Raw genomic sequence first — 20,344 nt, 5'->3', positions numbered from 1 at the left:
TTGGAAACAGAATAAACATCAGTACTTGTAACTGAGCCATTTCTGCCTGTAATTTGTGTTCAGGACAAACAAATCATCTCCTGACTGTAAAGCAAATTACATTATATCTGATGTTTAAAATGCTGCGTGTATAAGGACCCAAAAACCTGTACAGATTGTCTCATCAGGTGCAAGACTTTACTGCTATCACCACTTCATGATAAATGTGCTGATTTGGAGAGGAAAGTCTGTAAAAGATGCATTCATAGGACAGAAACATGATTCATGAAAAGTGACTTCTAAATGTTGTTACTGATTGCTGCAGGTCCCCGAGTGTGGAAGTCAGAAAGGCCAAGCCTGTGCAGCAGCATTAATGCACTGTCAGAGTAGGCTCTTGAGGGCAATAGAGATGTCACAAGTCCAGCTGAATGTCAGTGAACAGTGGAAAGGTTGTGATTCCAGCTTTAGATGTGGGAATGCTCAAAGAATGAACTCCCTGTGTCAGTGACAGAGCCACAAGGCTGGCACAAGGTTTGTGCAATCCCCAGGCCTCTCTTATGGAGACTGTGCAGAAACTCCAGTTGAGTCAAAACACTCAGGTGTTGTCAGGCAGAGGTGACACTGTCAGGGAGGGGACACTGGATAACCCTGCACTGTCTCCCTGTCCTGCTGTGTGTGTCCTTCAGGGTGCTGATGCTGAGCTTGGCAGGGGCTGAGCTGTGCTGACATTTCTCCTGCATCATGACTTTATTTGTACAAAAGAGAGCTGAACCAGTGCAGCCAAGAGAGAAGCCAAATATGTTTGGTTCATTTTTATCAAAGCCCAGACAGAAGCTGTGTCTTTGCCTGATTTTTCCCTTAGTGACAGCTTAGGATGGTCAGTCATGTTCTGTAGAGACTGGGCAAGAACAATGTCAGCATGAATGCCATGGTAGTAACTGCACATCTGCATTGGTTACATGGAGATCTTAACAGATTCATATGGAGACATTTGCTCCTATTCAGAATTGCCTCCAGCTGCCTAAACACTGCAGGACTCTTGGTTCTGTAGCATATTTTGTGGAATTTTGATGCTGATTCCCAATCACATTTGATTGTCTTGTGGTTGTGTGTCATCTAAAGCAGCTATAATACCAGATAGTGAAAGAAGCTGGTAGGCTGAAGTGCTGAGGGAAAGGATTTAAGATACATATATGAGGAACCATGAAGTATTGAGTCCTTGACCCTTCCTGGGTCAGCAGAGCAAGCCTGAGGTCCCAAAGTGTGGATGGAAGAGGAGAGCTGAAGATGGTCCTCTCCTGTCAAACCCAGCTCTGACAGAATGAAGACACTTTGTATCTCCCTGAGTTACCACATACCTCTGTAAATTCACAGTGAAACAGTGACAGTGATGCTGGTAAACTCAGAAATAGCTGGAGTGTTCAAGTCCTTTGTACTGAATTAAAGGGGTTGAGATTATTGGAAGACTTCGTGGCATTTTATACTGTAGTGACATAGTAGCAAATAGATGCCCATTGATCCATGCCCATGTTTAATGACAAGTTATTTCATACAAAATAATTTCCATCTTTTTTTTGTATCATTAACTATTCTAACTGAATTGTGTTCTTCAGCTGCCTTTCAGGGACAGTCCAGAGCTGTGATTGTAACTCCAGCACCTTTAAAAAGAGAGGGGATTTTGACGCCAGCCACGTCTCAGTCTAATGTTGCAATTGCACCAGCTGGAATTGTCAGAGTAAGGAGAAGATAAAAAAAATTATATATTTGTTTTCTAGGCCTGTTATTTGCGAGTAGTCAGAGCCATAATGTGCTCAGGCGGGTAACAAGTCCAGTAAATCATCTGTTACCCAACGTATGCATTTGTGCGTTCAGCTTTATGTTTGCTTGTTTTTAATGTAGCCACTTCATGGGCTTGGAAGCACTTTATAGTCTTGACAGGCTCTGTCTCACACAACAGTAAGATTCCAAGGAGGCCTGTACTCACAGTGCTGTGGATGGGGATGGTTTGTGCTTTAACAGTGCAGAGGCTGGAAGGAGCCCAGGGAGCTCACCTTTCCACTGCCATATTGGAAAACATGCATTGGGGATGTGAGTGGGTTTCCCCAATATGTTGTGTGCAGGAAGATGGAGATAGATTTTAGTATATTATGCTGTTGATGTGTTGTAATACTGCTTTAAGTTATGAAAGGATACTGGTCTCCTGCCAGAAGCCTGACTTTGGTGCCTGCCAATTCCTTATATATTAGCCCTTGTTTCATGTCATCAGATTGTTAATCATGTATTAATTTGCTGCTTTTAGTGAAAGGCAAGGTAACAAATCTCTCTTTCTCTCTTTTTCTTTCTTAATCTCTCCCCCCACTTTGTCCTTTCTCTCTTCCCTTCTCTCCCTCTGCCCCTCCTGCTCTTTCTCTCTGTTTTTCTCTGTGCTGTCTCTGTGCTGTTCCCAGGCTCCCGGGGTGACGGAGTTCCGTAGTAACATTCTGGTTGGTCCAGCACAGCGAGCACCAAGTAGTCAACAAAGCCAGTCCACAGTCTCACATCTCTTTCCTCCTAGTGTAGTCCAAGATGTGTTGGTGAAAGGAGAGCACATCCCTTCTCACTGTAGCAGTTCACAAGTTCCCTCACCTACACCTAGTAAGTTAGAAAGCTGTAAGCATTCTCTCTCCTGAACATGGAAGTGTTTCTGTTGGGTAGGCAGGGTGTAAATGGGCCTTGAGGAGCTCTGGATAATTTTTGAAGGAAAAGCTTTTCAGGCCATTCTACCCCACAGCTTCAAATGGATCCAGTGGTTTCCAATTTCTTGTCTTAAATGACTGTGCAGCATCCCCACAAACTGTGATTTTGTGTTTCCTGTGAGTGGCTCCTTTCTAAAAGGATGTGCTGTCGTAGTCACCAAGAGATGAAAGGCATCTGTGTAGGAAGTGCTGAATAGGTTTGTTGTTCAGTGTCATAGCTGTGATTTTGACTGGAGGATCTCAGACACAATCCTTGTAGGTAAGTGCAAAGATTCCTTTTGCATGTGCATTGACAGAGTGTTCCCTGGGCTGGTTCTGATGGTCAGTGGCTTGTAAGTGTCCACCATCATGTTCCAGGCCTTAGAGACAAATGGGGGAGCCCAGCAGGACAATGGAGTCACATCCTGTGCATCCAACATGCCTTTGCTGAAATATATGTGTGGAAGGACAATTACATCTTGCTATTCAGGATGTGTCATGTGACATCATGTCCTCAGCTTTCCCAGCAGTCCTGATGTTCTCTAGCACGTGGTTGCTGCATCAAACAGTGTAATTTGGTTGCTGACTGCATTTCAGTTCAATTCTGAGTAGAAACTTTTCAGCAGTTACATTTGCTACAGAAAGTTGTTTGTTAATGTGTCTTGTGTTTTTTCCTTTCTGAAGGCCGGGACTGTCAGAATTCAGGCCAGGCTTCCCCCTGCAACTCTGAGCAGAGCCCCAGCCCCCAGTCTCCTCAGAACAGCTGCTCAGGAAAACCTGCCACTGACCCTGCTGTGGCTGCACTTAAGGTGTGTGTCCTTTCCTTTGAGGGGCTTTTCTTTGCCTTCATAGCTGCTTTTCTGTCCTGATGTCTGAGCATAGCTAGAGAAAGTTGTGCTTCAGGACAGTAGCATTGTGTGTAAGGCTTATCTTGCTGTTGCATCTGTGCTGCTCTGTGCAATCCAAAATGTCAGACTCTAATCTACTCTGCTCCTCAGGGACGTGTCACCAGAGGGGCCAGGCTTTGCTGTACCTCTGCAGGTCCTTATGGTCATGACAGCAGTTCCTGCTGTGGCTCTCAGGAGTGTTGTGACAGGTGTCAGTTCACTTGTCAAAGGTTTCAGGCTTGGTGTTCTAAACTGTGGCTTTTTGCCATTGTTCTATTGGGGCTCTTCAGTCTGCAGGGCTCTGGCCATCACTGGAGGGGGAGTTCTTGACCTGCTGAGTTATTACATGTCTCCAGTGATGCTTTGCTGCTCCACAGAGCAGCAGCTCCACAGACTCTACGAGTTACACCTGTAAAACCCTTGGAGAATCACTGGGGTAAGAACTGGGCGGTCTGGAGATAGCACCCGAGTGCTGGTTGTACCTCACACACAGCTGACCTTGTCAGAACACTTTCTGTGGTGATATGAGAAACTTCTCCATGAAAACCCCAGCAGAACAATCAGCTGTAACCCTCTCATTCATTTTGTTGTGGGAGGGAGCATTACTTAACAGTTCTGCAAGTGCCAGCCCCCTTCTGGCTCTGTGTACCCTGTGAGTTGGTGGCAGTTTGGTTACTCTAGGGCAGAAAGGTAAGTTTAACACCTGCAGCCTGTGACTAAACTCAGGTCTAGGTCTGTTGCAGAGGACAATCAGAACTGCCCCTTGGTGACCATGCTGCAAGTTACTCAGAAAAGCTGGCAGGGATTTGCTTGGCATGAGAGCTCACAAGCCTTGCATGCAGTCTGTTCTGCTGCTAGAGTAAGGTAACAAAGGAACAAATTAGTAGAGCTGGCTGATGGTGGGGAAGTGGTCACTAGATGGAAAAGCAAAGACACAGCTTTACAGCCATGTAAACACACCTGCTCTCACAGGAATTGCTTTGGATATGTACTGTTAGTAACTCTTTTGTAAGACAAGGGAGAAACAGTGATATTTGCCAGAGTCCAGATGCATGTGCTTTTGTTCCTCTGTATTGTCAAGTTAGATTAAACAGTTCTGTATTGCTAGGGAACATGGTTATTTCAGTTTGGCAAAGCATGGAGTACACTGGAAATCTCAGTCCTGCTCATGAACCTGCATTTTCTGTGGTTTTGGGCAACCACTTCACTGCTTTATTACATTGCTTTCCTCCATTATAAAGTGGGGTTATGGTGAGCTGCTGCCAGAAAGCCTCACTTTTCCAGAAATGTGTTCTCAAAGTGCAAACTCTGTTAAAGAACTTCCTTCATCCCAGGTTTCCTGTGGCAGACTCCCAGGAGAAAGCAGTAATTGAGTAATAGGAGCAACTTGGGCTGCTCCTGCAAGAGAGGGACTCAGAACAAAGAAATCCCTGGGCTGTTGCAGTTTTGGTCTCTGCACCTCCTTCACACGCCTGGCACACAGCTCTGTGTGGAGTGGGGATTTTCAGAGTTGTATCTGGAGTCGTTTTGTTCCTTCCTGGATGGTTTCTGTGTGTCCCTGCTGTGGCTGTGACAGTGTAACCATCCCAGGGATGATCCCTGGCTCTTCCAGGCTCCAGCTGAGCTGGGCAGGAGCCACAGGGCGGCGGTGTGGCCCCAGCTTTGGGAAGGGATCTGCCGGCTGCTCCTTTGTCCTCGGCAGCTCAGAGCCTTGGAATAATCTGGTATTCCCAGTGCCTGAGCAGAAACTAGGGCTCCTTTTCTTTCTGTTGGCACCGACCTTGGGAGCTCCTGTCAGTGTTTAGGTAGCTCCCCAGCCCTGGGATCCAGGGGCTGCAGGATCTTCCTGTGCCTAAAAAATCCTGCCAGTTGTTTTCTTTGTTACTGATTGTGAGGTATTTTTGTCACAGCCTGGACCAGTTCTGGGTCTACTGATCTTTGTTCTTTTGTTAATATAAATCCTAAATATTTTACTTCCTGATGACACAGCTGAAGCCTAGAAAGGTATGTGGGATGTCCTTTACTTTCTGCTAAAGCACTCCACAGACAAATGAAATCTTTCAAACATTTGTGTGCCTTGCTGGCAAGTAACAAATCATGTGCATACTGTACAAGCCTAGAACCTCCAGGTGATATAATATCTTTGATATTTTCTCCTTGCCATCCTGGCATGTGATGCTTAGAATAGGTGCGGGTGTCAGAGGTGGGTTGGTCCACAAACACACTGTCAATTCATTATTAAGATTGTGGAGAGTTGTTCCAGGGGAGGCCATGAATGCCAGCAAGTCAACAAAAATGACACTGAATTGAGTAGCTGAAATAGTCATAGCAGTAGAACAGTAATGAGAACAACACAGACTGAGCTGGTTTTATTTATGCAGAATCGAAGGATGAGGCATCTTTCAGAACAAAAACGAAGGTCTAATATCAAGATTGGTTTCAGTGCTCTGAACAGCTTGGTGTCAGCCAACTCCAAGTCGGTAAGTACTGCAGCAGCACTTGGTTTGATGTGAAATGTAAGAAAGAGCCATTCCAAAAGTCTTGTTAATAAATGTAGTGATTTCACTGCTGAGTACAGCTGAGCACAGCAGAGAACACACTGCTGGAACACAGCAGTGAGCAGAGGTAGAATGGTAAAGCTCAGGTAAATTCCTAGGATTTCCACACCATTGAGATCTCTGCCTCCCAGCATGGTCATTTCAGATGATTTGGAAAATCTCGTTAGGACTCTTTACACCACCCAGCTGTCTTTAAGAATCATGGCCTTTTTCCCCCCTTTCACCTGTCACTTGTGCTTGGGTTCACAGAGAAAAAAATTCCCAACTGATTTCTCATTGTCCAATGACTTTGTCCACACGAAAAACCTTATCTGGCTACACCAGTCAACTTAGTTCACTAAATTGAAATACAGATGTATCTGCACAACAAAATTTTTAGTGTCCTTTAAATACCAGTAGCTTTGAAACATGGAAAATGTGGAAGCTTTTTGTGCAACATGTTGATTTGTTTTTATCATTTTTATAATTTCAGAAATTTAGGTGATATGTTGTCAGAATTTCACTTCCTGGCTTGAATAGCCTATTTGAAAGGAAGTCCTTTTTGAAAACTCAGCTTTACTGAAATGTCTGGTTATTTTATTTCTCAAGAGCAGATTTTTAATTGGTTCCTCCAAACTAAAGAGTATTATTATCTCCTTTGATGGGTCCTTCTATTTAAAAACTCCAGGTTTCCCAAACGAAATAATTTATATTGTCAACTTAAAGCAGTGCTACTACCAGCACTGTAAATCTGTCTGGAGATGTAGCACGTACTTCACTACTTAAGTAAAACTGTAAATATTTTTAAGAGGACAGATAATGGAATAAAACATTTTAAATTATTAAAATACTTCTTTCAACAAAGTAGCAGAATTGTAACTTATGGAAGAAAACAACCCCTACAGCCACATTTCTTTGTACTGGAGTTTGAAGAGGATTCAGAGAAACGCAGAGTTGAGTATCTGAAGTGTTTTGCTCTGCCTGACCCTGTGCTTTTACACACAGTGAAGGGGAATGAAAAGGTGCTGGAGTGCAGGTTAGGAGGACAAACTCATGATGAACCTCAGGTGATTGCAGGAATTGAGCTGTGTGTCTGTTTGGCCTAGATCAGCCACGCCATCACTCTGCAGAAGACAGTGGAATACATCGCCAAGCTGCAGCAGGAGAGGAGCCAGATGCAGGAGGAGACCAGGCGGCTCCGGGAGGAGATCGAGGAGCTGAACGCCACCATCCTGTGAGAACGGGAACTCCCAGGGCCGGAGCAGCAGCTCCCGTGGTGCCAAACAGCAGGGAGGGGGTGCTCAGTGCCACACCAGGGAGCAGATGGGGGTTGGACAGAGCAGAGCTGCTGTGGGATGGGCACTGGTGCAAACTGTGTGGAGTTTCAGCAAGCTCTGAGCATGGAATGCACAACAGTGGCAGCATCAGGGAGGATGTGTCAGAATAGTTCTGGGAAGAATTCAGCTAGGATGTTTTTAGAAATTCATTGGTGATGGAACTCTCACTCTTCACAATGGCTTTGCTGCAGTTTTCTTCTCAAATGCAGTCAGTTTTACAGAATATTGTGATTGAGTACATAAGACATAGAACTTGGGAGGAGAACTTCAGGAGTTTGCTACTGGCTGAACATATATTGTGTTATAAATCACTTCACCTTTCCAGTGCCTCAGTTTGCTCTGTGGGTTTATGATTATGTACTGTTGCAAAGCACATTGAGAACTGCACTGGCTTTACTTCCATCTGCAGAAATTTCAGGCTTAGGCATGATGTTAAAATTAGCAGTAAATCAAAATATTTTTATTTTTCTTGCAAAATATAATGAAGTCTGCTTAGTTTTATTTTAAATTGGTCTGTTTTATAAGAATCTCCATTACATTTTCTTCTGTACCATTGCTTAGGAGTAACTGTAAATTTTTCCTTGACTCCTAATGTGCCTTGTCCTTAAGGGATGCCCAAAATTACTTTTTTCTATGCTATACTTTGTTTTCAGTTTTGTTGTTTGTAACCAGAAGTTTTTGTAGCAGCTTCATAAATCACTTTGCTGCATGAATATTGACCAAGTTGTTGGGAAAACAGTTTTTATTCCTGACTGGAGCAGTTACACTCTGGGAGGATCATGCACTGGGAAGCCCCTCCAGCAGAGATACCAGGAATACACACTTTTCTCCTGCTGCAGTTTAGTCTGGAAGAGAAATGTGTCCTTTTTGGTGAGATTCTGACCTCCAAACATCTTCTCAGTTCTTGCCAGCAGCAGCTCCCTGCTACCGGGGTTCCCGTAACGCGGCAGAGGTTTGACCACATGAGGAAGATGTTTGATGAGTACGTGAGGAGCAGGACCCTGCAGAACTGGAAGTTTTGGATTGTATCCTTTTATACCAACCTGATGAGCTTGGGCTTTGGTACTGGTATTTTTAGAGCCAAGAACTTGGGATTCTGATGCTGTGACTTAAAGCTGAGTTACGTAAATAGTAAATGTCCTCAGTTTTCATTCACATCTGTGTGTGGATATGGATGCTTGCTGACTTTGTTCACCTCAATGTGTGGGAGGTAACTGCAAAGTAAAAGGCAATGCAGAGGCAAGGTTTTCTTGCTAGGTTTTTGTACTGCAAGAAATCTTTTGTGGGCTCTGCTGTAACTACAGCTCTATTTGGCTTTTGGGAAACGTACATAGACAATAGCAAAGATTTCAGGGGAAGAAAAAGTACAGTTACTGAAGTTATTAAAAAATCTGCACATTCCCTTTTCCTTTTTTCCTCTTCAGGTCTATCTGGAGGAATTTTGCAAAATATGGTGAATATCACTAGGAACTAGGGTTCAATTTTTTTCTCATTGCAATCCCTCTGGCAGTTGAAGTCCATTTAGAAATCCAGTGTTTTCTCTGCCATAGCCTTTCCCATAGAATGCCTTGAACTCCCCTTTGTTGTCTCCTTTAACATTTGGTGGTTTGCAGTTCAGCATTATTATTAAGCCATTGTTTGAGTCCTTCAATGGGATGGTTTCCACAACAAGCTTTAAGGATCTGAATGAAACTGCACTGGCCTGGTTGGATCAGCACTGTTCTCTTCCTGTTCTGAGGCCAAGTAAGTGAGGTTCCATCCAGCAGCTCTTCAAATCACAGAAAGTAAGATATAATAGCATTTCTTAAAAGTCAGAGTGTGACAGAGAAAGCACATGATGCTGAATGTGACTTTTGCTTCCTTTTTGTTAGCTCAGTGAAAAAATAAGAGCCTCTTCTGACTGTGAAGACAGAAAAAAAATTGTTGAATATGCCAGAATTTAAACAGTCTTTAACTACATTTAAATTTCAAAGGCTTGGCTCTAGTTGGAGTATGTTTGGCAGTGTGATTTATCTCATAATGAGGGAAGACCTCTGAGATTTGTATTTAGCTTTGGAGTGACCTTCTGTTTGGGACTCACTGCTTGATTCATTCCCTTTTGCCTTTCACAAGTATTTAATTTACATTTATAGCTGTCAAGGGATGCTCTATTTTGCAGAAGAGAGATCAATCAGATTAATAGCTTTTCCTGATGCTTTCCTGCCTTTTTTTTTCCCTAGTGGTGCTGAACACCCTGCGGCAGCTGAGCAGGAGCACCTCCATCCTGTCGGACCCGCAGCGGCTGCCGGAGCAGGCGCGCGAGGCCGTGACGAAGGTGAACAAGAGAGCTGGGGACACCTAACAGCCAAAGACACTGAGGTGCTTGTCCCAGGGGTGGAGACCCTGCCAGGCCCTGCCTGCCCAGGCTCCTCCAGTCAGTGCACTTTAGAAAGGATTCTCTCCATCACCAGAGACATTGTTCAGGGCACCCGGCCCTGCCTTGAGAAGAGGTGCAGGTGATGCAGCGTTGTCAGAATGTTTGGGTTCCTCTCCAGTGCTGTGCTGTGCTCTGTCAGTGAGAAAAAACCACCAAGCTCAGGTAAACTCAGCAGGTTTGAGCCCTGCAGGCAGCAATAGATCTCCATCAATGCATCCTTATGCAACTAATGGAACGCCCTCAGTTCTCTGAAGTGTAAATCCTGTGCACCAAGGAATGTGCTCTTCAAGGGGAAAAAATACTTGTGATTTCATGAAGCAAAACATGCTTTTTATTTTGTTCTCTGGTATTTGGTTCCATATGTTTTACTTGAATAGTGAAAATTGTTAAACAGGATCATATGAAAAACCAAAGGAGAAGAAAAATCTGTCAGTGATGTCAACTCATGGCAAAAATACTAGAATTAAAATCTCAGGCTGTGTTTTGTGTATTTTTATTTTAATGAGTGTATCATTGCATTTGATCAGTTTCAAGACGTGCTTTATTTTCTAGTAAATAAAGTAGCTGATTTTTGGTTTTTTTACATAGCCATTGTAAGGGAGTAGCAGGCTGTGCAGTAAGTGCAAGACAGCAGTTTTAGATTGTATAAATTCTGCAATTAGGATAAATGCATGAATTTATATCAGTTTAACTAGTTAACTGTTTTCTTGCACTCTACACAGTTCAGCTGCCATCCTCACAAAATGTGCACATATAAAACACATCCATAGGTAAATGTAGTAGCACTTCAGAGACAAGAATTGAGTTTGTTATGTTAAAAAATTGGCTTTTTTATTATCTCAGAAGCTATATCAAACCACACAGACTTGCAGTCCGTTCTTTGCTTCTTTGTCTTACTTTGCTTTTTGCCTTCTGTCTGAAAAACCTGAAGGACTTTGCTAGGCCTGTATGGGAAGGTTCTGTTCAACATAAATTATAGAACATGTAAAAATAAGTTTAAAACTCAAAATGCCACATAACATTTTTCAGTGACAATCTCAGCACATCCTGTGCTCTGCTGCAGGTAAACTGAGTCCTGTTCCAGCAGTGATTGTCCATCCTGGGACATTACTGGGATGTTCATTCCTGCTGATTGTTCAAAGTCTGGATGATCCCATGACCCCTGTAATTCCACTCATGACTTGATCCTGATTGTTCAGAGCTCTGCAAAGGTGGGAACACCTCCCTTGAGCAGTTTTCTTCCAGTTCCAAGGGCAGGCTGGAGGTGCTGTGCAGCCTCTCACAGTGGGAAAATGAGGAATAACTGGAGCACTTGGGGCTTGCACACTCTGAAATGGGCTCAGTAGGTTCTCCTTGGGGACAGGAGCTTTTCTCAGCATTGTCCCCATTCTCCTCCACTTGGTGGGCCAGAGTTTGGAAGGCAACAATGGTCATGGGGAGTAGGGCTGAGCACAGGTGGAGGTTTTGTTCTTGTTTCTCCTTTGTCCTGAGTTCTTGCAGCTAATGGCTTTTCTTGCAGAAAAAAGCTTTTCCTTTCCTTCTGTGAGAGCAGCACTGTAGGAAGGACAAGGCACAAAAGGTGAGCCTCTCCCTGCATGGAGGCACTGAGGACTGAAGGGGAAGGCAGAAGGGCAATTTTGTACCAACACAGCTCCTCTGTGCAGGCAGAGAGAAACATGCTTTTCTTTCTCTTTTTTTACAGTAGATTTGACAAATAACTTGAAGTTTGTGGCACATGTGAAAACCTGTGTCCCTGTCACAGAAGCAACAAAATTTCAAGTCTCAGCCAAGGAATGGTGTGTAAAGGTTGTCATAGTAATTAAATAGTGAGTAGATTTTCGGGAGGGATCCATTCCCAGATCTTTCATAGTGCTGTAATCAATTAAGCACTATTTTTTTGGATACATCTGGGTAAGAAGTGTTAAATAAGTGAATCATTTTTTGAATCAGTGCTTTCAATCCTCCTATTTTTATCACTAGTTGTGAATTTGACTCCAGTAAAATCAGTTTACACTGTGATGAGCTGGGGATGTCCCTTATGTCCTTTCCTTGGAAGGGACCTCACTGTCTGTTCAGAACATGTGTGGGTTTCTAGCAAGAAATCAGCAGGCACATTGTCCAAGAGTTTTTGCTGACCTTTTCAGATGAGCAGATTCTCTAATGCCTCCCCTGCTTGTCAGCAGTGATGGTGTGTGATTTTCTCCATTTCTGGTATCGATGACGTGGGAGTTCTGTCCCAACAGTCACAGTGCAGTACAATCATCCCTCAGGGCCAGGGGGATCTGAGGACTGAGACCCTGACATCCCAGCTCTCACAGAATGGATTGGAAACTGAAAGCAACTCTAAAGGATCAGCAGAGGTAATTCACCTGAACTGCCAAAAACTTTGTCCATTCACAGTTTTGATGTGGATGGAAAGCTCATCATCAGATTGCATCATGAGCTGGTTACAATTGGAGGGGAGGTGCTTGTTTAACAAATTGTGATGCAGAAACAAACTCAAAGCACTATTAAAAAACTGCAAAACTTTTAAGAGAAAAAAAAAAGTATTTCTTACTTAGGCAAGAGTGTAGGAGGGAGGAAAGGAAAAGTGAAAAGATACTTTCCACTAGTGCAATTACCAGAAATTATGTGGCTGCTCTTTGAAGCAGTGATTCAGTATGTTCTTGTCACCCTGTTATTGCAGATCAGAATTCTTTTATCAGTCAGCCTTGTGAGGAGAGTGATTTCACTTCATTTGGAAACACAGGAGGATAAAAGCTGGTTTATGTCTCACATCTGAGCAGTAGAACCACTAAAGATTGGTATGGAAAGAGATGGACCACGTATGTATTAGTTCCTGCATAGTTTTCCACTTTGATTTATGTTTAAAGACCTTAGTCTTTCTTTCTTACCCATGGAGGAATTTAAATACTTTATTGTTTTTCAGAGTTTTGTAATTTAAGCACTCTGATTTCCTCAGTGTCACCAAAGTAAGCAAGCCAAACACACAGTGCCTAAAGTCTGCACAGAATTGCAGGTGCTGCACATCTGTCTGGTGCTAAACTTTTGGAGAACCCCCAGATAACTGAATACAAGTTGTATTCTGTCAAATCCAACATGTTTCACTCAGCAAAGGAGTGGCTAAATAACATATTTATGGCATGTGATATGCACAAAGTCAAAATGGGATTGTCTGCTGGTTCCTTCTGACCTCCAATTGTATTAATTGGTATATTGTGGATGGCCCCACCCCAAAGACAAATTCTGGAGAAGTGGGGCATGATCTTATGTAGTTATTAGCTTGTATTGTAGTTGTTGGCCTCCTTTTAGCAGGAGGAGTAAGGGGTGAAGGTCCAGGAGCAAACTTGAATTGAAGGAATTTCTGAGGAGGAGGATCAGAGACAAGTGCACACTTCACCATGACAGTCTGATCTCTGCACAAAACCAAAGGATTCTTGGTTAATACCATTTGACCTGACTGGAATGTTCTTCCATGCTTTTCTAGAGCCCTGGGGAGGGATTCCTTGAAAGAGGGGGCTACCAGAGTGTTTCCATCTGTGCCTTAGATCTTGGTGTCCTGTGTGCATTTGATTAATCTTAAGTCATCCATTGTTCCCCCTAAAGTGATGCTGTGTGGAAAATTCAGAGAATGGAGGAAGTGGAACTTCCCTGGCTTTTTAGAGGGTTTTATCTGTGTGGCATTACTGTGACTCTTTCAGACTGAGGTTGTGAGTAACTGTTTCTGTGCTTGGAAAAAATTGCATCTTCCTTGTTGAATCCACCACCCCTCTCCACTGCCATGTGCAGGAGCACTTGTGCACACATGGACATAATCTGTGCTCTGCCAAACCCAACAAACAGGCAAGGCCTTAAACCTCCACATCTGAGACAGAAAAAGATGTCTTTGAAAAGGCAAAGGGCTGTCAGATGTATTGGAAACCTGCATCCCTTTGTATCTTCAGGTTTTTTTACATTCCTCTGTGTGTGTTTGTGTTCACATGTGGTAGAAGGGACAGGGACAGGTAAATTTAGTTTTGTTTGCTTTTAAAGCCCAAAACTCCTAAAAAGGAGTTTGAGAACAGGAGAGGGAAGCTCACTGCAGAAATGTTCAGTAAGATAATGCTTACTTGAAGGCTGTTTCACTTTCTCAGTTTCTGGAATGGATAGTTCTTGCCTTGATGTTGTCAGCTAGAAAGTACTGCTGAAAATTGAATGAGTTTTTCACTGCTTTCGCCTTTTTCTTTCTATTTTTTTTGTTCCTTCCCACCTTTATTGCATGGAAAAACCACCAAAAAACAAAAGGCTGATGACACCCAGTTCAGGTTCTTTAGGGATTCAGTCACACTAGTCTGGAGGACTGTAGACAATTGTTTATAACTTCTAGGAGTTTTTTAAATTAGGTGAGACATCAAGAGTTTTTCTGTTACTCCTCATTTTATACACTTGAATTGCAGAGGAGATTATTTGGTTTGGGTTTTTTTTTTAATAGGACCCCAATATATTTCCCACAACATCAGTTAAAGTTTTCTCTGGTTTCATTCTTGGTTGGATTTTCTGCTCATTTACTGTGTAGAGCAGAAGTGGTAGAAGCAAACTGTAGCTTTATCTCTAAAACTTGAGTTCTTCAGTTACAATTACAGGAACTTCAGTTACAATGAAACACACCTTTGGTATATAATGGAATTCATTTCTAGCCACTGTCTGAACTTTTTATATCTGAACTTTTCCAACATGAATGAGGTTTTCAGTCAAAAAATATCAATGTTACGAGCAAGCCTTTTAACAATACAATGAATAAATAGATTGTTTTCTTCTGCTAACCTTGTATTTAAATGTGTTTTAAGTGAATGGAATTCATTCTTGTTAAGAAAAAATGACAAAAAAAAAAAAGCTTGATGGTATGAGGACTTCAGGTTGTGCTCTTGCTTTGCTTAGGTTTCCTGTTCTGTTGCATGACAACTTCTGTTGTGCTGTTGATATGTAGCACTTTCCAGTAGGTCTGTTAAATTGTGCAATGCATTTTTTTATATTTACAACCAAAACAATAAAGGATATTTTTTGGAAGAAATTGGTTTTAATGCCTTTGCTTTCTGATTGGAGTTGAGGAAATGGTAAGCAGAATTATTCCTCGACCAGGGTTGGAACCTTGGCATCCTTTTTGCAGCTCTAAAAGGTGACAAGAGCACATTGCCCTGTGAACAGTGCTGGAGTTACCTTTGGATCTGTGTGTTTGGCATTCCCAGAGCAGGGCTCTGTATTCTCTGTGGAATTTTGGGATTGATGTCGATGTTAGGCACTGAGCTGCTTAAGTCCATTTAAAAATGAAATTAATAAATCTGCCTTTAATGACTGATTTTTGTTTTTCTCTGGTAGGACACTCCAGCTCTATGTGCTTCAGTTGTCACCTCCCTGGCATTTTGGATTTTCTTGCCTAGTGGAAGCAGCAGTGAGGCTCTAGTTGAAGTGAAAGGTAATAGAAGAGTGAAAAGAAAGATTTTATTTTAAAATCACCGCACAAGAGTTTGTGCTGGTTGATGTTATCCTTGTGATTGGTGCTTTTGATTTGATGTTTCTCATGAGAACTTCTGATGAGTCAGGCCTGCATTTCCAGGAGGTACAGCAGGGTTCAAAAACCCTGCATTTAGTTTTTCAGAAATCACAAGCTTGATCTCACATAAAGCACTTTGGTGGGAGCGAGGAGCAGTTCTATTTCAACAGTGATAAACCAACTCTCCAGCCTGCCTTCACTCTTGACCAAGCACTACAAATGCCAGAGTTATTGCAGTGATGCTATCAAAGCTCTCTGGGAGGAAGCTGTGGCTGCAGAGCACTGTTTCTGTATTACTGATTTAGTGGTGATTTCAGGGAGGCTGCTGTAACTTCAGCTGAGGTGCCAGAAGAGTTTGTGGTTTCTTTTTGTGGCTGGCGCTGCTAATCCTTGAGCACTGCCAAAAGTGGACCTACACTTGCTCTGTGGAAATGATGCCAAATGAAATCACTGCTGTAAGTGATTTCACAGCCCAGGGCTCTCTTTATTTCTAAATTAATGGGATGGAATGCTTGCTATATTTTTATTTATTTATTTTAACCTATATTTTCCCTCAGGAGCTCATCTCTGCACTTTCTCCAGGAGGTGGGCAGACAAAGAATGGTTATTTGGGTGCTGGGGAAGTTCCCTGTGTGCAAATCCAGAAGTGCCCCTGTGTCATCCAGAGAGATGTTTAACATCAGAATAAGGTGTGTGTGTCACACCCCCAAAGCTTTTCCACCACCAAATGGAAACAAACGCAGGAAAGAAGAGACTCATCACCTCCCTGGGTCTGCTGCTCCCTTCTGACACTCCTTACAGAGCTCCTCCATCCAAACCCTTCATTCCTCACAGGCCTCAAAAGCTTTGTTTTCAACCAAGATAAAAGGGGAACTGCATGTCAGGAGATCTTTGCTGGTAACCAGATCACAATCACAGCAGAGATGCTCCCTGTGGCTCAGGTGTGCCCTCCAGGGCTGGGGAGGATTTATGTGAGCCTGGTAACCCTGCACCAGGAAGGCCACAGGGCTGCAGGTGTTCTCTCAGTTCTACCTGGGGCTGCTGCCTTTTCCCCTCTGCAGTGACTGAGTGTTCCCCTCTGGGGAAGAAAACTCTTTTGTCTCAGGTAGCTCTGAGTGTTCCCCCTGGGGAAGAAAACTCTTCTGTCTCAGGTAGCTCCTCCCATGACGTGAGTTGGACAGACCTGACTCACTTGGACATCTCAGCACTGCTGAGGAAACATTTCCCTTTCTAGGGAAAACACTTTTGTTGAGCTATTTATATCTTCAGAAGGTGAAACAAAAGCCATGCATGGGAGAGGAAACCACAGGGAGCAGCCCTGTCTAATCCTCTGGTTCAGCAAGGCTTAAGTGGTTTGTGTGAGTCCTTCACAGTGGTGATGTTTAAGCCCTGGGGTGTGAATGTTTTCCTCCTCTGAGAGGTTTGCTGACCCCACCTGGAAAGGTCAGGCAGGTGTTGATTCAGCCTTGGGGATAACCAAGGCATAAAACAACCCCAGGCAGTGGGGTTTTTTTTCCAACCACTCTTCTTTTTCTATTAAAAATGGAGGATAGGAGGTTGGGGTTTTACCTTCTTCATGTCACCACTCTGTGACATCTCCACAGTTGTGTTTGAAATGGGCCCTGTTTGGGAAGAATTCTTCTCCTGGCTCCAGCAGGGAGCTTGGTCCCTCAGTTCCTCTTGGGAAACTTGAGTGCTTCTCTAGGATCCCCCCTCAGATTTTTGGGGGGCTGGCAGTGTAACTCAGTTGATATCAAACCCACTTTTCCTGGAGAAGTTTGAGCAGAACAGGGCCAGTGCAAGATATATTGTAAAAAAGAATTAGTAAAAAGAGAATCCAGCAATATTTTTTTTTTATTTAATATTTATTAAGTTCCAGTTTCTATCCAAAGGTGGTAACAGGAAATTAGTAAAGTCATTCATCTACTAAGTAGCAAATAGATCCTTCTCGGTATTAAAATATAAGAGTTTAAAACATGAATAAATAAATATATAAACTAATTGCTTAAATAGATTTATAAAAATAGATGTGTTGTATAAATTCATAATTCATAAATTCATAAATAAAATTCCCTGGTAGAGAGAGAAGTACAAAATCAGCCTGCTGAGAATCAACTTTCTTTTGAAATACAACTGCAAGACAAAAATATAAATAACAATAAAATTACTGAAATTATACTTTTTTATATATGTCAGGGCTGGTTAATTAAATTACCTTGACTCATGTTAGTCCATCCTTATTACATGCCGTTGCAAATAAGACAATATAAATAGTTTTACAATAAATACATTCAATAACACATTTATCCTTTAAATATTAAATTAAACTAGATTATATAGTTAGAAAAAATAACAAGTATATTATCCATGGCATCAAACTGATCCCATAACCCCAGTAGGTCTCATTTACAGAGACCTCTATTCAAGTTATTTTTTCATCCTGGCATATCAGACTACTGCCTCAGAGTACAGCTTTTCTGTGAGCTGCATGATGTCCCTGTATTTCTTCAGGACCCACCAGATGTAGGTTTTTTTGTCTGCCTGGCCCGTGGGGTGGCCCTGGGGCAGGTGCTGGCTGCTGCAGGTGTAGAAGACGGTGCCCTGGCTCAGCGTGGTTTCCAGCTGGTTGAGGTTGGCCTGGACCAGCTCCTTGGAGCTCTTGGTGCAGAAGGTTTCTATGTCCCTTCCCAGGCTTTTCAGAGCCTGCTGGATGTGGTGCAAAGCACAGCAGTTTGCCTGGAAAGCTGGACATTTGGGGATTTTGTCTGCCATGTCTCTGGCCTTGGACCTGACTGTCGAGGGATCAGGGTAGAATGTTGCAGAGATACATTTGTTCTGTGGGGAAGGAAGAGAAGAGAGAAATTGTTAAATTGTTGATCCTTTGGTTTCCCTTTCTCATTTGTGTACCCGTTTGTGGGGTGTTTGGTTGTGTTTCAATCTTGTATTAACCCCTCCATCCCTCTGATCGAGCAGGCATTGCACAGAGTTTGCAGATCCCCATTCCTTGCTTGCCTTGGGTCTCAGCTTTTCTAAACCTTGGGTTCTATTCTTTGCTGTAGGGGCAAAATTTACCTGTTCCAGAGATCTGGTTTGGCCTGTGTGTGTTTCCATTGGTTTTGGCAGAGATGGTTTTGATTTCAAAAATGAATTCAGAGGAGATGTCAGTGTTGATTTTTATCAGCGTATTCTTGGGAACACAGTCCCAGGAACTGAACTTCATCTGAGGCATTAGCACCTGGGTTCAGTGAACGTTTTTCCTTTCTAAGGAAAGGATGGGTGCGCAGGATTTTTGGCAGAAGTGCTCAAGCACTGGGGTCAGACTGAAAAGCAAAGCAATTCCCACCCCATTTCCAGTGATCTGACTAAATTGCTGCAAGAAGGTGCCCAGTGGAACTCAGGAGACTGAGAAGGAACACTGGGAATCAGGAAGATCCCAGCGGGCAATGACCTCAGGCAAAGTCACCCAAGCTCTCTGCAGCTGCCCTTGCTCCAACTGCCCTGAAATAACACAATGAACACTTTCCTTCTTGCATGGAATACAGAGAAGAACTACTTTAGGTTTTAACCCAAATACTTCTTTTCTGGTGGTCTTTCTAATGTTTTCTAATAATTCAAGAGATTTCTCCAGACATAGGCACAGCACATGGAAAATGGTGCACTTACATAAAAATCAAACAAGTTGTGTGCTTTCTGTTGTATTACTGATGCATAGGTTGGTATCTCTGTAGTGAAGTGATTCTGCCTCTCTCCTGTAGTCACTCTGCTTTCTGATGTCTGTGTCGGTGCCATGGAGCCCAAAGGAACCAGTAAACAGAAGAGGAAGAGTGCAAACCTGTTGATCTCTGCATTCAGATGAAGAGAGGAAACCAAAAAGAGAATACAGTGATTAGTCTCAATCTTCCGCATAGCTTTTTGCAAATCTTAATAGTTTTGTGCAAGGTGATACATTTTTAAAGCATATAGGCACGAAGTGGCTGAGCCTGAGATGAGCATCAGCCAGGACAACCTTAGAGCCTGTAGCAAGGGTCAGTCACACCCACCTGCTCTGCATTCCATGGTGGGATGGGACAGCAGTGGCTTGGCTGGGAGCTGGCCTTGGAGCTGGTTCTGGGGCTTCTGCCTGCCTGGAGCGCTGTGGATGGGGCCAGCCAGGCTGCATTTAAGTGCCGTGGAGCCCTGCGTCAGTGGCTCCCCCACAGTATTTTTTTTTTTTTTTGCCAATGATAATTTGGGTTTTTTTCTTTTTTGAAAGATTATATCGAAAGTTGATTCAAATGTGTCTTCACTGATTGTGATCTACATGCACAGTTTCAGGCTGACATAGAGGGTGTCCTGTGTCATCTCTTTGAGCTTTCCTTGGCCATCCCATCTAAATCCTTGGGCTCTCTAAAGTGAGGGATTTAGAACATAAACTTTTGTTTTATTTATAAAGGTGGTTGGAAGCATGTTATTGCTGCCCAAAGCCATTGCTCGTCCTGCAGAGTCAGTGTAAGAGTGGGCCAATGAAAAATATTGTGTGCAAGGTAGGTCAGGCCTCCAGTTCCATGTTTAAATCCTTTTGCTGGATACCTGTAAGACCCTGTTCCCAAGGGATGCTCAGGATCCCCCCCCTTCCTATCCCTATTGCCCATCTCTCCAGCTTCCCTGAGGCTGTTTTCTACTTCTGGTAACCACATGCAGGAAATTCTTATACACACCAAAACAGAATAGGTGCTAAGTAATGGCATGGAAGAGATGAGCTGCCATGGCCTATGGAAAGGACAGTTCTGCCAGACACTTCTTTATTTGAGGGTTTCATTATTATTTGGTGTGAAAACTGAGACAGAGTGAAAGAGAGATGTTTCTTTGTGTGTGGTGTTCTTTAGGAACGTCCCTACAAAGGCAGTGGTGGGTACAGACGGCTCCTTTCAGGCAGAGGGGTGATCTTGGAAGGTTTCTTTGGAA

At 43.1% G+C, this 20,344-nt stretch overlaps 1 protein-coding gene across 1 annotated transcript in view; it reads left to right on the top strand.

The window, feature by feature from the left end:
* Positions 1-14,897, top strand: part of MLXIP (MLX interacting protein) — a 43,540-nt gene extending 28,643 nt beyond the window's left edge. Inside the window, exons 10-17 of the mRNA XM_058816784.1 lie at positions 1,593-1,714; positions 2,427-2,613; positions 3,378-3,502; positions 5,962-6,060; positions 7,224-7,351; positions 8,356-8,479; positions 9,068-9,197; positions 9,674-14,897. Of these exons, the coding sequence (XP_058672767.1) occupies positions 1,593-1,714; positions 2,427-2,613; positions 3,378-3,502; positions 5,962-6,060; positions 7,224-7,351; positions 8,356-8,479; positions 9,068-9,197; positions 9,674-9,795 (1,037 nt within the window). The 3' untranslated portion in view covers positions 9,796-14,897. The remainder of the gene's footprint in view (positions 1-1,592; positions 1,715-2,426; positions 2,614-3,377; positions 3,503-5,961; positions 6,061-7,223; positions 7,352-8,355; positions 8,480-9,067; positions 9,198-9,673) is intronic.
* The last annotated feature ends 5,447 nt before the right edge of the window (positions 14,898-20,344 follow it).

This window comes from Ammospiza caudacuta, chromosome 18, assembly GCF_027887145.1.
Source record: "Ammospiza caudacuta isolate bAmmCau1 chromosome 18, bAmmCau1.pri, whole genome shotgun sequence".
In the NCBI taxonomy this organism is placed as follows: Eukaryota; Metazoa; Chordata; class Aves; order Passeriformes; family Passerellidae; genus Ammospiza; species Ammospiza caudacuta.
Note: the sequence above shows the minus strand (reverse complement) of the source record. Positions and strands in the feature narration are given on the sequence as shown.